At 45.4% G+C, this 15871-nt stretch overlaps 1 protein-coding gene across 2 annotated transcripts in view; it reads right to left on the bottom strand.

Moving 5' to 3' along the window:
* Positions 1-8497, bottom strand: part of lmbr1l (limb development membrane protein 1-like) — a 72280-nt gene extending 63783 nt beyond the window's left edge. For both annotated transcript variants that reach the window (XM_070869508.1, XM_070869509.1), the window contains exon 1: positions 8356-8497. In XM_070869508.1, coding sequence (XP_070725609.1) covers positions 8356-8415 — 60 coding nt within the window. In that variant the 5' untranslated portion in view covers positions 8416-8497. The remainder of the gene's footprint in view (positions 1-8355) is intronic.
* Between the last annotated feature and the right edge of the window lie 7374 nt (positions 8498-15871).

Below are 15871 nucleotides of genomic sequence, written 5' to 3'. Positions count from 1 at the left end.
GTGCGCGTCACTGGCAAGGCCAGCATTTATTGCCCATCCCTGATTGCCCCGAGAAGGTGGTGGTGAGCCGCCCTCTTGAACCGCTGCAGTCCGTGTGGTGAAGTAGTAAGTAGTATACTTCTTTGTAGCGGTTTGGTACAACTGAGTGGACATTTCAGTCAACCATATTGCTGACAGTCTGGAGTCACATGTAGGCCAGCAGAGTTCCTTCCCTAAAGGACATTAGTGAACCAGTTGGGTTTTTACGACAATCCGGTAGTTTCATGGTCACCATTACTGATACCAGCTTTTTATCCCAGAATATATAATTGAGTTTAAATTCCCCAGCTGCCGTGGTGGGATTTGAACTCATGTCCAGATTATAAGTCCAACTCTCTGGATTACTAGATCAGTAACATAACCACTATGCTACCATTGCATCATTCATTTCCCTCCACCATTGTGAATTTACAACAAGAATTCTCTCTGAATTGAGAGTCGAGTCTGCAAGAAAATCCAGACTAGATTCCAGTGCAATATTTCTTGACAATCCAACTTCGGCTCTCATTGAGATGCAACTGGGCCAATTGCCACAAGCAACTCACGGTGGTTTAAAAACCGCCCTCGAGGGAACTGGGTAATATCAACGAGTCAGATTACTGAGAGTACAAGACGACTAAAATTCCCACTACCAGCATCAGAGATCCCAATAAAAACAAGCTAAATTATTTCCAATACAGCTCCAAGTCAGGAACAGTCTGCAGCACAGAGCTGCAGCACTTCGTCATATGGGTCACAAAGGATGTCCAGTGTTGGAAATGGAAACATCACACTGGTGGATCAAAAGATATTCCAAGACTAGGGTTAATCCACATTGCAGGGAGTACTGTGCAGGTAAAGTCACACTGCATTATACTCACCCGAGGAGCGCTTGCCCCAGCATGAATGTGAAAAACACAAATGTTCTCTTTTGCTTGCCCGAATGCGAATAAAAACTTATTTCATAACCTTATTGAATTATGAACATTCCTCTACTGCAAACCGGAAGCACAAGTAATCAAACAGAGATGTAGCATGCAACTGAGCCACACATATTGGATGGTTCCAGGTTCCATGCCTGATCTTTGCAGAGTTAGGTGGTGTCAGTCAGGGTGGCAGCAAGGGCGCTACAATGCATCTCGATGCCTCTGGGGGGGCAGGGGAGGGGGGGGGAAAGAGAAACATTTTCACTCCTGACTGCTATTCATGAACACCTACTGGAATACGCGCATGCGTGTAAAATCAGCTAAGTGATAGGTTAGTATGCAGGTACAGCAAGTAATCAGGAAGGCAAATGGAATGTTTGTTTTTATTGCAAGGGGGATAGAGTATAAAAGCAGAGAAGTCCTGCTACAACTGTACAGGGTATTAGTGAGGCCACACCGAGAGTACTGTGTACAGTTTTGGTCTCTGTATTTAAAAAGGAAGGATATACTTTCATTGAAGGCTGTTCAGAGAAGGTTCACTAGGTTGATTCCAGAGATGAGGGGGTTGACTTATGAAGATAGGTTGAGTAGGTTGGGCCTATACACACTGGAGTTCAGAAGAATGAGGTGATCTTATTGAAACATGAGGGGGCTCGACAAGGTAGATGCAGAGAGGATATTTCCACTCATAGGGGAAACTAAAACTAGGGGACATCGTCTTAGAATAAGGGGCCGCTCATTTAAAACTGTGATGAGGAGGAATTTCGTCTGAGGGTTGTAAATCTGTGGAATTCTCTGCCCCAGAGAGCTGTGGAGGCTGGGTCATTGAATATATTTAAGGCAGCGATACAGATTTTTGAGCAATAAGGGAATAAAGGGTTACGGGAAGCGGGCAGGGAAGTGGAGCTGAGTCCATGATCAGATCAGCCATGATCTTATTAAACGGCGGAGCAGGCTCGAGGAGCCAGGTGGCCTACTCCTGCTCCTATTTCTTATATGTTATGTTCAGCTCTGATGTCTGCATGGGCAAACACCAAGCTAACAGTCATTGTCGAGGAGTAGCTCCTTCCATTCTCTCCACCACTGTCAACTTACAAGAAGAATTGGTTCAATACAGAGTCAAGTCTACAAAAGAGAGAGAGATCCTAGTGCAAGATTTCCTGACAATCTAAGTTATGCTTTCATCATAAGTTATCCCCATTTCCGCAAGCAACTGAATCTCATTTAAAAACTGTACCAGAGGAAATTGGGCAAGATCAACGAGTCAGGAAATTGGACTAAAATTGACACTGCCGGCAAAGAACGAATCCCAATCTATATCGGAGGATATGAAAATGAGCCGTTTTGGCCAGAAGCAGAGAACAATTTGTCCTTTTGGAGCGGTAACTCAATGCAGGTTCGCACTTTCAGCAGTAACTGGAGGAACGTTGGAGAAAAAGAAAAATGTGTCATCAAACTCAGAAATTCAGTGGCATAAAAGCACGGTGGTTTACTCTCAATTATTACACACACACACAAACAAATTTCCAATCTCAGCTATGATGCCAGAGAACGACCTTGGGCAAGAACAGGGCAGGGAAAAACGGTGCAAACCCAAGACACATGCACTTCGTAGCAGCTACATATACAACAGTGAGAAAGGGCCCAGGAGCCTGCTATTTTGCTGATTCGATAGAGTAAGGTACGACATGTGCGTGATCTGAAGATAATGTATGGCGCGGGGGGGGGGGGGGAAAGAGAGAGAACAGGAAAGGGAGGAGATAAAAATGAATACAATTTGCAACTTTAGAAATGGTAAAAGATGGCAGTGTACAATGCAAGAAAAGAGAATTGACTGTGTCCTGCAGAAATAGGCAACAAGTTCCCCTGGTGTTAAAATGTTCTGCAGGATCAAAATGCAACTGTTGCAAAACCTTCAGATGACCTCTGATCCTAATCCCGTGCTGTGATTTCATAATCTACAACTCGTTACATTAATGCTTACAATAGTTTACAGATTCAGCTCATTATACAAGCTTCCTGCTAAAATGTACATTTCCGCGAGATTTACAGTGAAGTCTTTCAAGTTTATTTTACTTGGATTACGGTTTCGACAGCAGAAAGAAGGGCTGAGGCAGGGGCAGAGACAGGCAATGTTACAGAGGGGGAATAGGCAGCCTTTGTGACGGAGAGGATATGGAGTTGGAAGCACAGCTCGGTGTTGAATGGAACGCCGAGGTTGCAAACAGTTTAGTTGAAGCCGAGACGGGTGCCGGGGAGAGGGATGTCATCGGTGGCTCGGGCACAGAGTTTGTCAAAGACCAACGATAATATAGCTTCGGTCTTTCCAATGCTTAGGAGGAAAGGTGGCAGTTTGGGCAAGGGACTGAAGAGCATCAGAGGCCTGTAAAACTATAATAAAAACAGAAGATGCTGGGAACACTCAAGCACCTCTGTGGAGAGGGGAAAGTATAGTCAGTGTTTCAGGTCACTGACCCTTCATCACAACTGTAAAACTGTATCTCAGCAAGGAGTCGATACTGTCAGTCGAGCAGGAGGGGGAAAAGCAGCCAAAGCAAGACTAAGAACATGTGAAAAGTAACTCAAAACACATCACAAAAGCTTCTTCAACCACCCCCGCCCCGCTCTCCAATGCCAATTTATGCCCTTGTGACATTAGGGTGCAACTCCACACGCACTGGGAGTCCATTAGTACCTCAAAGTGGTCATTCTTGATGTGTGCACCTGGTCAGTGAGTATTAGCAGGCTATCAGACTGCAGGGTGACTCATAGCCAAGCTCAATCAGGCCTTCACAAACATGGACTTTCCAGTACTGGGTCACTGGCTAGAGAACGGAAACCCTTGCTGATTTTTCCCCTCACTAACATTGGGGGCGGGGGTGGGGGGGGGGGGAATGTTATTACTAGCACCCCATCTTTGAATCCTTAATAGTCATATACACAGTTACTGATTTTTGAAAACTCAGGGGACAAAAGAAAAGACTTGCATTTCTATAGAACCGACCAGATGTCCCATTTCACAGCCAATGAAGTACTTTTGGAGTGTAGTCACTGTTGTACTGTAGGAAACGCGGCAGCCGATTTGCACACTGCAAGCTCCCACAAACAGCAACGTGATAATGACCAGATAATCTGTTTTAGTGTTGATTGAGGGATAAATATTGGCCAGGACACCGGGGAGAACTTCTCTGCTCTTCTTCAAAATCATCATCACCACAGGCAGTCCCTCAAAATCGAGGAAGATTTGCTTCCACTCTAAAAGTGAGTTCTTAGGTGACTAAACAGTCCAAAATGGCAATTACAGTCTCCGTCACAGGTGGGACAGACAGTGGTTGAAGGAAAGGGTGGGTGGGGAGTCTGGTTTGCTGCACGCTCCTTCCGCTGCCTGCGCTTGGTTTCTGCTTGCTCTCGGCGACGAGACTCGAGGTGCTCAGCGCCCTCCCGGATGCTCTTCCTCAACTTAGGGCGGTCTTTGGCCAGGGACTCCCAGGTGTCAGTGAGGATGTTGCATTTTATCAAATAGTGCCATGGGATCTTTTACGTCCACCTGAGAGGGGGCCTCGGTTTAACGTCTCATCCGAAAGACGGCACCTCTGACAGTGCAGCGCTCCCTCAGTACTGTCCCTCCGACAGTGCAGCGCTCCACTCAGTACTGCCCCTCCGACAGTGCAGCGCTCCCTCAGTACTGTCCCTCCGACAGTGCAGCGCTCCCCTCAGTACTGCACTGGAGTGTCAGTCTACATTTTTGTGCTCAAGTCTCATATTGTTGCGAGTATGGCAAGTATGGGGTATGGTGAGAAAGCAAGAATGGGGTACTGAAGCCATGAACTCATTGAATGGCGGTGCAGGCTCGAAGAGCCGAATGGCCTACTCCTGCACCTATTTTCTATGTTTCTATGAGTCTGTTGCAAGATGTTAGTCAACTTCCAAGCAACAGAATATCATCTCAGCAAATCAAACAGAAGCCACTTTGGGCACTAATCCAGCAAATGCTGCGCTCAGCAATAATATATATTGATTAACAAGTTTGACAATGCCAGCATTTAATGCGGCTCATGGGGCAGGTTAAAGGTACACTTTATGGCTCCACGCTGGAACAGAAACAAATGACAAATATGCAGAAAACCATTATGTCTCAACAAGTACTTTAGCACAAGTGATTTTCTTTAAAGCTCATTCACTCCACCCCCCACCCAGAGATTGATTCATTAGGTTTTTCCAATGGACTGGTTCTCTCCCCGCCCTGAACCAATGGTATTGAGATGCTGGGATACAACACGCAGGATGCCAACAGTTTTCTGGTACTTTGCCCAAGCGGCCGCTCTTCAAACAGCGAACGTCAACAAGCTGCTCAACTGACGCAGACATCACAGTCAAGACAAGTTTTGTTCTTCCTCAAAGTCCGCACACGTGCGGATTGCAGTAGGGTCACTAGATATCCATCAGGAGTGGGAAAATTGGTCGATTCCACCCCTCTACCTTCTTCTCGCAGAGGGACACTGATGCAAACTATAATGGCCCGACTACTACCACAGCCTAGATCAACTAACTTCAGCACAGCAATCTAGCCAGAGATCCTCTTGGTATGTGTGGAATAGATATTTACCCACAACCATTAGAAGAGCTTATTGCACAGAGGCAATCAAATTCTGTTGTAGTCTTGTGTCCTATGCAGCAGAATTTTGTACAATATGGAAATCACAACTTTCCTGAAGAATGCTGCTAAATGCAAAAAAAAACCCTGCCAAAACTTAATCTGAACACAAGTCAGCACAAAATGTTGGAAATCTGGGCAATTTACCAGAAACTAACACCATGTTGGGTGAGAAAGCATTTCTGAAAGCAGTACAGGATATAATTCACTCAAGGGAATATAAACGCATTACATGCATCACATTCACAATGAAGATCTGCAGATATACCAACCCATTCTGTGATAATGCAAGTGGCTCACTCAGTTCATGATCAACATTAAAAAAAATGTAAAAATTCCATCAGATGACACATAGGACAAAAATCAAATAGTTTTCTATTTCAGGGACAAGAGATAAATCAACTATTTCTCTCTTTGATAACTGTGCAGTGCCAAAAAATACATTTTTATATCTTCATAAGTTAAAATGTATTAAAAAATGTATAAGTTATTTACTCTGGGATCATCCTGGAGAGTAGAGACAACAGGGTAGATGCTGAGAGGCTGATTCCCCTGGATGGAGAGTCTAGAACTAGGGGGCAGTCTCAGGATGTCAGCCATTTCAGACTGAGATGAGGAGGAATTTCTTCACTCAGAGGGTTGTGAATCTTTGGAATTCTCCACCCAAAAGGGCTATGGATATTCAGTCATAGAGTATACTCAAGGCGGAGACAGATAGATTTTTGGACTCTAGGGAAATCAAGGGATATGGAGATCAGGCAGGAAAGTGGAGTTGAGGTCGATGATCAGCCATGATCTTATTGAATGGCGGAGCAGGCTCAAGGGCCCGTATGGCCTACTCTTATTTCTTATAACCCCAAACTCCTCCACTTCTAACTGCCACCTTCATTCTCCCCCACCCACATCACCAAGAATGAGGAGCTGAAGGATTTCTTAAATTGCTTTTACTTTGGTCTTTGGCTGGGGGCTCCTGTCACAAGGGTCTCATGCAGCCAGTGGTGATATTAAAATAAACTTGCTAGATTTTCATACACAGGCAGCCATAACCCTTTTCTTAAAACTGCATCTTCCTGGAACCCAGATAAAATGGCGCTCCAACAGCAACACACTCCCTATTCAAATTCCTCCCATTCACAGCACCAAATTTGTCTTTTTACACAGAAAAAACAAGCCATTCAGCCCAACCAGTCTGTGTTGGTGTTTATCCTTCACACGAGCTGTCGTGCTAATCCCATGTACCCGCCACTTTCACACATCACTTTATTCCCCTTTCCTTCAACCTATTCTTAAATGTGCACATGGTCTCTGCTTCAATCATTAACTCTGGTGGTGCATTCCACAGCCGCACAACCCTGTGTAAAAAAAACCACACTATCTCCTGCTCTCTGTCCTAAATCTCTCACATTTAATCTTATACCGATATTCCCTCATGCTAGATCCCTGAATCAGTTTTTTTTTCTATCTTCTCTGTTCCATCCCTTTGGAATTATCAACACTTCTATCAAATCACTCTTTAATCTTCTCGGTTCCAACAAACAGACCCGACCAAAGTCCCAACAATATCTCATGCGACTACAATTACTACACAATACCCCAGTAAATCATCTCCATGGGCTTCCCCTGCAAATACACCACCATGCCCAAGACTCCATCCTTCGCCTCCTTTTTTTCCCCCTCTATCTGTGAAGGTTTTGGAGAGGGTACAGAAGAGATTTACTAGACCGATTCCAGGTATGAAGGATTACAGTTACGTGGATAGACTGGAGAAGCTGGGGTTGTTCTCCTTAGAGCAGAGAAGATTGAGAGGAGATTTGACAGGTGTTTAAAATCATAATAGGTTTAGATAGAGTAAATAGAGAAACTGGTTCCAATGGCTGAAGATGATTCACAAAAGAACCAGAGGCACAATGAAGAAAAACTTATTTTTAATGCAACAAGTGATTACGATTTGGAATGCACTGCTTGATTGGGTGGTGGAAACAGAGTCAATGATAGCTTTCAAAGGGGAATTGAATAAATACTTGAAGGAGGACAAAATTGCACTGATATGGAGAAAGACTTGGGTAGCGTGACTAACTGGATTGCTCTTTGCAAGACCTGGCGCAGTCTCGATGGGTCGAGTGGCCTCCTTCTGTACTGCACTATTCCATGATTCTATCGACATACTGTGCCTTACCAACACCATCTGTCAACATAGTCTACTGTCATATAGATGATGAGATTCAACCTTACTTACATACATATTGTACAGCATATGGACATTACTGCCACAGTAGGAAGTTCAAATCTGCTCCATAGCCTTCACTTAATACCCACCAGGGTAGGTTCCTAACACAGCACACAATATACAAACCTCTAAATAAGTAATTTAAGGTTGAAAGAGAACACTCCATCCAGATAGAGCCAGTAACACAATATCTCATCTTGGCTTTCAAACCTAGTAAAGAATCCGTAAATTCCCAAATAGTGAATAAATGGAAATATTATGCACACTTAAATGGTTTCGACTCTATCTTCGCACGCGTGAAAACATCATTGGGTTTTACACAGTTAACATGCCAGAGATTCCCTCATTACTTGATGAACATAACCCGTTAAGAAATACTGCTCTCACATTTACATCTTGAATATTGCTGCAAGAGATAGTTGACGACGTGAAAAAAAATCTTTCGGGCACTGAATTCAACTGTGTAACATATGTTTTCCACTCGGATTTAACTAGACGAAAAGCATCAGCGATCGCGCCCCAAAACTTACAATGCACTCGCGAACTCGGTTGTGGAAGAGCTGTGTTCTAATCACAACGTCGTCTTCCATCGCGCCCCTTCATGGCTGAGGACGCTCGCTACCTGTTGACTCGAGGTATGAAGTTCCCGTTCTCCACAACTCCAGCTCCGCGCGGCTGCAGTCTGCCAGTCTGCCAACCGCACCCACCCATCACCGTGCCGGATTGGCCAGGAAACGCCACAAGCAAACTGCACCGCGCATTTCATTGGCGGAGCCAACTACAAAATCGAACGTGGCGTATAAATGGCCAGAACACATCTCAACGCACGTCAGACCGCGTGGGATTGGCTGCAATCGGCATCAACTAGAAGTTGATTGGAGGGAATGGGGAAGGACTTGACCAATAATAATAGGAAGTGGAAAGAATCCGAGCATCTGATTGGTTGCGATTGTATGCGACGTGTAATTGGCTGAAACGCGAGGCGAGGACAAATACTTCACCGAAACGTTTGATTGGTTGAACAGCCTGCATTTAAACCGTGAGCAGGAACGCGCTCGGAAGTCGAGCCGACAAAAAGAAACTTTAAACATTGGTGCTGAGAAACAGCGTGTAAATAATAGCTGCAAGGAGCAAGAGTACCTGTGTAAATATCTTGTTGGAAAATTCTGTTGTGAAATCTCCAACAAAGCCATTAACATACACAAGAAATGTAAGTGTGTATAAGGCACAATCAGTAATTGCAAAATTAAGAGATTATACTTCTCACGCCTTGTTGGCATAAACAGATAAGACTAAAACATAAAAACAATGAAAGCTAAAGTAAAAACCCACAGAAAATTCTGATGAAGAAACATGTTTTCTTTACAGAGACTATATTTCCAACATTTTCTGTTTTTATGTTCTGTAAGGCATCCGATGATTGAATTACAGACGGGCAGTAAAACTTTGATTTGTAAAATGTTCTGAATGAAATTTATGTCGCCAGTTCCCTCTAGATTTAGCAAGAGTACACACTATCTTCTGAAAGCCAACGATCATTTGTGTCAATTCATGAATGAATGAATGAAGGGAGGGAAATTCAAATTGACCAATCAATAGCTGCTTGCAAATCGGCGTGGACACAGCGCTACCTGCAGGCTAAACCCAGCTTCGTTCCGTTGCACCAGTTTTCTTTTAATACTTAAAACCATATGTCAGTCCAAGCTTCTGTTCCTAACCTCCCCGAATCCCCCAACGTATTATTTATGGCAAAAACAGAAAATGCTGGAAACATCCAGTAAGTCAGTGGAGAAAAAACGTTTCAGGCACATTGCCCTTCAATGTGTTTTGTTAAAAGAAAGACTTTCATTTATACTTCTTTCAATTTAGTATACTGTATTCGCTGCTCACGATGTGCTCTCCTCTACATTGGGGAGACCAAGCATAGATTGGGTGACCGCTTTGCAGAACACCTCCGTTCAGTCAGTTAGGGTGACCCTGAGCTTCCGGTCGCCTGTCACTTTAATTCTCGACTCCACTCCCACTCTGATCTCTCCGTCCTCGGCGTCTTGCACTGTTCCAATGAAGCTCAACGCAAGCTCAAGGAATAGCACCTCATCTTTCGTTTAGGCACCCCACATTAAAAGAACTCACGCACAGGCATCTTCCAGCTCTTCAAAATGAAGTTCAGGACCTGGAATATCTGGACCTCATGGACAACTCCAACAACGATACACCGGAACACCGCACTCGACGCAACAGATGAGGCCAGAGAGGAATTCGACTTCAGCCTCGAACAATCCCTGTCCCGAGTCCATATGGACGACAAACTGATCCTCCTCGGCGACTTCAACGCCAGAGTCAGGACACAGGCCTCTGGGGAAGCGTGATCAGCAGAGAAGGGGTCGGGAAAACCAACTCCAGCGGTATCCTGCTCCTGACAAAATGCCTAGAACACGACCTTGTCATCACCAACACCTTGTTCTGCTATCAACATAGCCCCAAAGCGGAGGGGGCAACAGAAGCAGTGCCGCAAAAAAGTCAATGTCGGGACACTTAAAGACCCAGCTAAGAGAGCCCTATACAGCCAGCGCCTCACAGCTAATCTGGCGTGCCTTGATGACCCTGAGATGCTGAATGCCCACAGCGCTTGGTCTGCCCTCCAGGCCTCTATAACCAGTGCCTGCGAAAAGACGCTCGGTCACTCAACCAGGAAACACCAGGACTGGTTTGATGAGAATGATCAGGAGATCCAAGAGCTAATAGATCGTAAGTGCAGAGCATTTCTGAGCCTTAAGCAACAACCCAACTCAGGAGCAGCAAAACAGCATTACAGGTGGCTCAAGGCTGAGGTCCAACAAAAAACCCGGGACTTAAAGAACAGGTGATGGATGGAGAAAGCACAGGAGATACAGCAGCTGGCCGACAGCCATGATGTGCGAGGATTCTTCGTCGCAGTCAAGGCCACCTACGGTCCAAACTCCCAAGGCCCCACCTCACTGCTGGCCAAGAATGGGGAAACATTCATCAAGGACACCGAGGCAGTCAGGGCCCGCTGGAAGGAGCACTTCGAAGTTCTCCTCAATCGAGACTCTGCCTTTGACTCGAGTGTTCTCGACTCCATCCCGCAGCAAGCGACCTGCCACCACCTCAGTGAAACACCAGCACTGCACGAGATACAAAAAGCCGTAAGACAGCTTAAGAACAACAAGGCTACGGGAGCGGATGGAATCCCTGCTGAGGCACTAAAGTATGGCGGAGAGGCACTACTGGCACGGATACATGACCTCATCTCTCTCATCTGGAGGGAGGAGAGCATGTCGGGAGATCTCAGAGACGCAGTGATCGTGACCATCTTTAAAAAGGTGACAAGTCCGACTGCGGCAACTACAGAGGAATCTCCCTGCTATCAGCTACTGGGAAACTTGTCGCTTGAGTCCTCCTCAACTGTCTTCTCCCTGTGACTGAGGAGCTCCTCCCGGAATCACAGTACAGATTTTGTCCCCTACGGGGCACACCGGACATGATTTTTGCAGAGCAACAGCTGCAGGAAAAATACAAGGAACAGCGCCAACCCTTATACATGGCCTTCTTCGACCTTACAAAGGCTTTTGACACTGTCAACCGCGAGGGTCTATGGAGCGTCCTCCTCCGTTTCAGATGCCCTCAAAGGTTTGTCAACATCCTCCGCCTGCTCCACGATGACATGCAGGCCGTGATCCTTACCAACGGATCCATTACAGACCCAATCCACGTCCGGATCGGGGTCAAACAGGGCTGCGTCAGCGCCCTAACCCTCTTCTCAATCTTCCTCGCTGCCATGCTCAGTCTCACAGTCAGCAAGCTCCGCTGGAGTGGAACTAAACTACAGAACCAGTGGGAACCTGTTCAACCTTCGTCGTCTCCAGGCCAGGTCCAAGGTCGTCCCATCCTCTATCATCAAACTACAGTACACGGATGACGCTTGCGTCTGCGCACATTCAGAGATTGAACTCCAAGCCATCGTCAACACCTTCACCGAGGCGTACAAAATCATGGGCCTTACATTAAACATCCGTAAGATAAAGGTCTTCCACCAACCTGACCCCGCCACACAGTACTGCCCCCCCCGGTCTTCAAAATCCACGTCGCGGCTTTGGACAACGTGGACCATTTCCCATACCTCGGGAGTCCACTATCAGCAAGGGCAGACATCGACGACGAGATCCAACACCGCTTCCAGTGCGCCAGCGCAGCCTTCGGTCGCCTGAGGAAAAGACTGTTTGAAGACCAGGCCCTCAAATCTACCACCAAGTTCATGCTCTACAGGGCTGTAGTAATACCTGCCCTCCTGTATGGCTCAGAGACATGGACCATGTACAGTAGACACCTCAAGTCGCTGGAGAAATACCACCAACAATGTCTCCGCAAAATCCTACAAATCCCCTGGGAGGACAGACGCACCAACATTAGCGTCTTTGACCAGGCAAACATCCCCAGCATTGAAGCACTGGCCACACTTGATCAGCTCCGCTGGGCAGGCCATATTGTTCGCATGCCAAACACGAGACTCCCAAAGCAAGTGTTCTACTCGGAACTCTTACATGGCAAATGAGCCCCAGGTGGGCAGAGGAAACGTTACAGGGACACCCTCAAAGCCTCCTTGATAAAGTACAACATCCCCACCAACACCTGGGAGTCTCTGGCCAAAGACCACCCAAAGTGGAGGAAGAGCATCTGGGAGGGCGCTGAGCATCTCGAGTCTCATTGCTGAGAGCATGCAGAAAACAAGCGCAGGTAGCGGAAGGAGCGTGCGGCAAACCAGTCCCACCCACCCTTTTCTTCAACAACTATCTGTCCCACCTGTGACAGAGACTGTAATTCCCGTATTGGACTGTTCAGTCATGTAAGAACTAATTTTTAGAGTGGAAGCAAGTCTTCCTCGATTCCGAGGGACTGCCTATGATGATGATGATTACAACCTTTCGGACTCAACATCGAGTTCAACAATTTCAGATCATACTCTCTGCTCACATATTGTTCCCTCTCCTCGCTTTCTTTTTTAACAAAATCTCCCCCCCCGCCCTTTTTATTTTTAGTTTGTTTTGTTTTCCATGACAGCTGGTAATTATTCTGCCATTCACACCCCATCTAGACTCACCTTTTGTTTCCTAATTTGTCCCATTACCATCTCAATTTGGCCCATCATCCCTTTTGTCTCAAATCTCTCCTGCCTTCCACCCTATCACAGACCTTCCCTTTTGTTCTTTCCCCCTCTCCCCCTTTCAGGGCCCCAGCATTTCCTTAAGAACCTGTTACATCTCGAACTATTGCCAGTTCTGACGAAGGGTCATCGACCTGAAATGTTAACTCTGTTACTCTCTCTACAGATGCTGCCTGACCCGCTGAACTTGCCAGCATTTTCTGTTTTTATTTCAGATTCCAGCATCTGCAGTATTTTGCTTTTGTACTTACATTTATACAGCGCCTTACACGACCACCGGACGTCCCAAAACGCTTTACAGCCAATGAAGTACTTTTGAAGTGTCGTCACTGTTGTAATGTAGGAAACGCGGCAGCCAAATTGCGCACAGCAAGCTCCCACAAAAAGCAATGTGATAATGACCAGATAAATTGTTTTTGTTATGTTGATTGAGGGATAAATAATGGCCATAACACCAGGGATAACTCCCCTGCTCTTCAAAATAGTGTCATGGGATCTTTTACGTCCACCTGAGAGAGCAGATGGGGCCTTGGTTTAACGTCTCATCCGAAAGACGGCACCTCCCTCAGTACTATATTTCTGTGCTCAAGTCTCTGGAGTTGGACTTGAACCCACAACCTTTTGACATAGCCACGGCTGACACTGACAGTTGTTTCAGATTTCCAGTGTTTTATTTTTTTGTTTCCAATTTCCAGTATTTTTTTTTGTCTCCGATTTCCAGTGTTTTATTTTTTTGTTATATTATTTGTGGCTCAGGGCTCACAGTTAGTCTGATCTGTTATGGTTTTTAATCAAGATGTCCCCACTTAGCTTAAATAATATTTTTGTTTACAGTAAAGACATCTTAAAATGTTATGGAAATACTGCAATTGGGATACTGTTTTGCCAAATATTGTCCTATTTCACAAGTAGACAGTTATTATTCACAGTTAATTGATCCGTAAAAATATAGTACTTAAAATTATCCCCAACCTCATTGGTTGATGCATAAATGCAACCGCAGTAGGGGTTCTGCAATTGTCCTCAGAAACCATGAAATACAACAACTTCATTTCTACAGCACATTTAATGCAGTAAAATGTCCCAAGGCGTTTCACAGGAGTGTTATCAAACAAAATTTGACACCGAGCCACATAAGGAGAAGGAGAAATTAGGACAGGTGACCAAAAGCTTGGTCAAAGGGGTAGGTTTAAAGGAGCATCTTAAAGGAGGGTGGATAGGTTTGGGGAGGGTTTTCCTAAGTTTAGGGCCTAGTGGGATACTGTTTTGCCAAATATTGTCCTATTTCACAAGTAGACAGTTATTATTCACAATTAATTGATACGGATGTGAAGAGAAAAAGATTAGTGAAGACAAACATAGGTCCCTTGCAGTCAGATTCAGATGAATTTATAATGGGGAGCAAAGAAATGGCAGACCAGTTGAACAAATACTTTGGTTCTGTCTTCACGAAGGAAGACACAAATAACCTTCCGGAAATACTAGGGGACCGAGGGTCTAGTGAGAAGGAGAAACTGAAGGAAATCCTTATTAGGCGGGAAATTGTGTTAGGGAAATTGATGGGATTGAAGGCCGATAAATCCCCGGGACCTGATAGTCTGCATCCCAGAGTACTTAAGGAAGTGGCCCTAGAAATAGTGGATGCATTGGTGATCATTTTCCAACAGTCAATCGACTCTGGATCAGTTCCTATGGACTGGAGGGTAGCTAATGTAACACCACTTTTTAAAAAAGGAGGGAGAGAGAAAACGGGTAATTATAGACCGGTTAGCCTGACATCGGTAGTGGGGAAAATGTTGGAATCAATTATTAAAGATGAAATAGCAGCGCATTTGGAAAGCAGTGACAGGATCGGTCCAAGTCAGCATGGATTTATGAAAAGGAAATCATGCTTGAAAAATCTTATGGAATTTTTTGAGGATGAAACTGGTAGAGTGGACAAGGAAGAACCAGTGGATGTGGTGTATTTGGACTTTCAAAAGTTTTTTTATAAGGTTCCACACAAGAGATTGGTGTGCAAAATTAAAGCACATGGTATTGGGGGTAATGTACTGACGTGGATAGAGAACTGGTTGGCAGACAGGAAGCATAGAGTCGGGATAAACGGGTCTTTTTCAGAATGGCAGGCAGTGACTAGTGGAGTGCCGCAGGGCTCAGTGCTGGGACCACAGCTATTTACAATATACATTATACATTTAGATGAAGGAATTGAGTGTAATATCTCCAAGTTTGCAGATGACACTAAGCTGGGTGGCGGTGTGAGCTGTGAGGAGAACGCTAAGAGGCTGCAGGGTGACTTGGACAGGTTAAGTAAGTGGGCAAACGCATGGCAGATGCAGTATAATGTGGATAAATGTGAGGTTATCCACTTTGGTGGCAAAAACACGAAGGCAGAATATTATCTGAATGGCGGCAGATTATAAAAGGGGAGGTGCAACGAGACCTGGGTGTCATGGTACATCAGTCATTGACAGTTGGCATGCAGGTACAGCAGGCGGTGAAGAAGGCAAATGGTATGTTGGCCTTCATAGCTAGGGGATTTGAGTATAGGAGCAGGGAGGTCTTACTGCAGTTGTACAGGGCCTTGGTGAGGCCTCACCTGGAATATTGTGTTCAGTTTTGGTCTCCTAATCTGAGGAAGGACGTTCTTGCTATTGAGGGAGTGCAGCGAAGGTTCTCCAGACTGATTCCCGGTATGGCAGGACTGACATATGAGGAGAGACTGGATCGACTGGGCCTGTATTCACTGGAGTTTAGAAGGATGAGAGGGGATCTCATAGAAACATATAAAATTCTGACGGGACTGGAAAGGTTAGATGCAGGAAGAATGTTCCCGATGTTGGGGAAGTCCAGAACCAGGGGTC

This window comes from Pristiophorus japonicus, chromosome X (assembly GCF_044704955.1).
Source record: "Pristiophorus japonicus isolate sPriJap1 chromosome X, sPriJap1.hap1, whole genome shotgun sequence".
Taxonomy (NCBI): domain Eukaryota; kingdom Metazoa; phylum Chordata; class Chondrichthyes; family Pristiophoridae; genus Pristiophorus; species Pristiophorus japonicus.
This window is presented reverse-complemented; position numbering and strand designations above follow the sequence as displayed.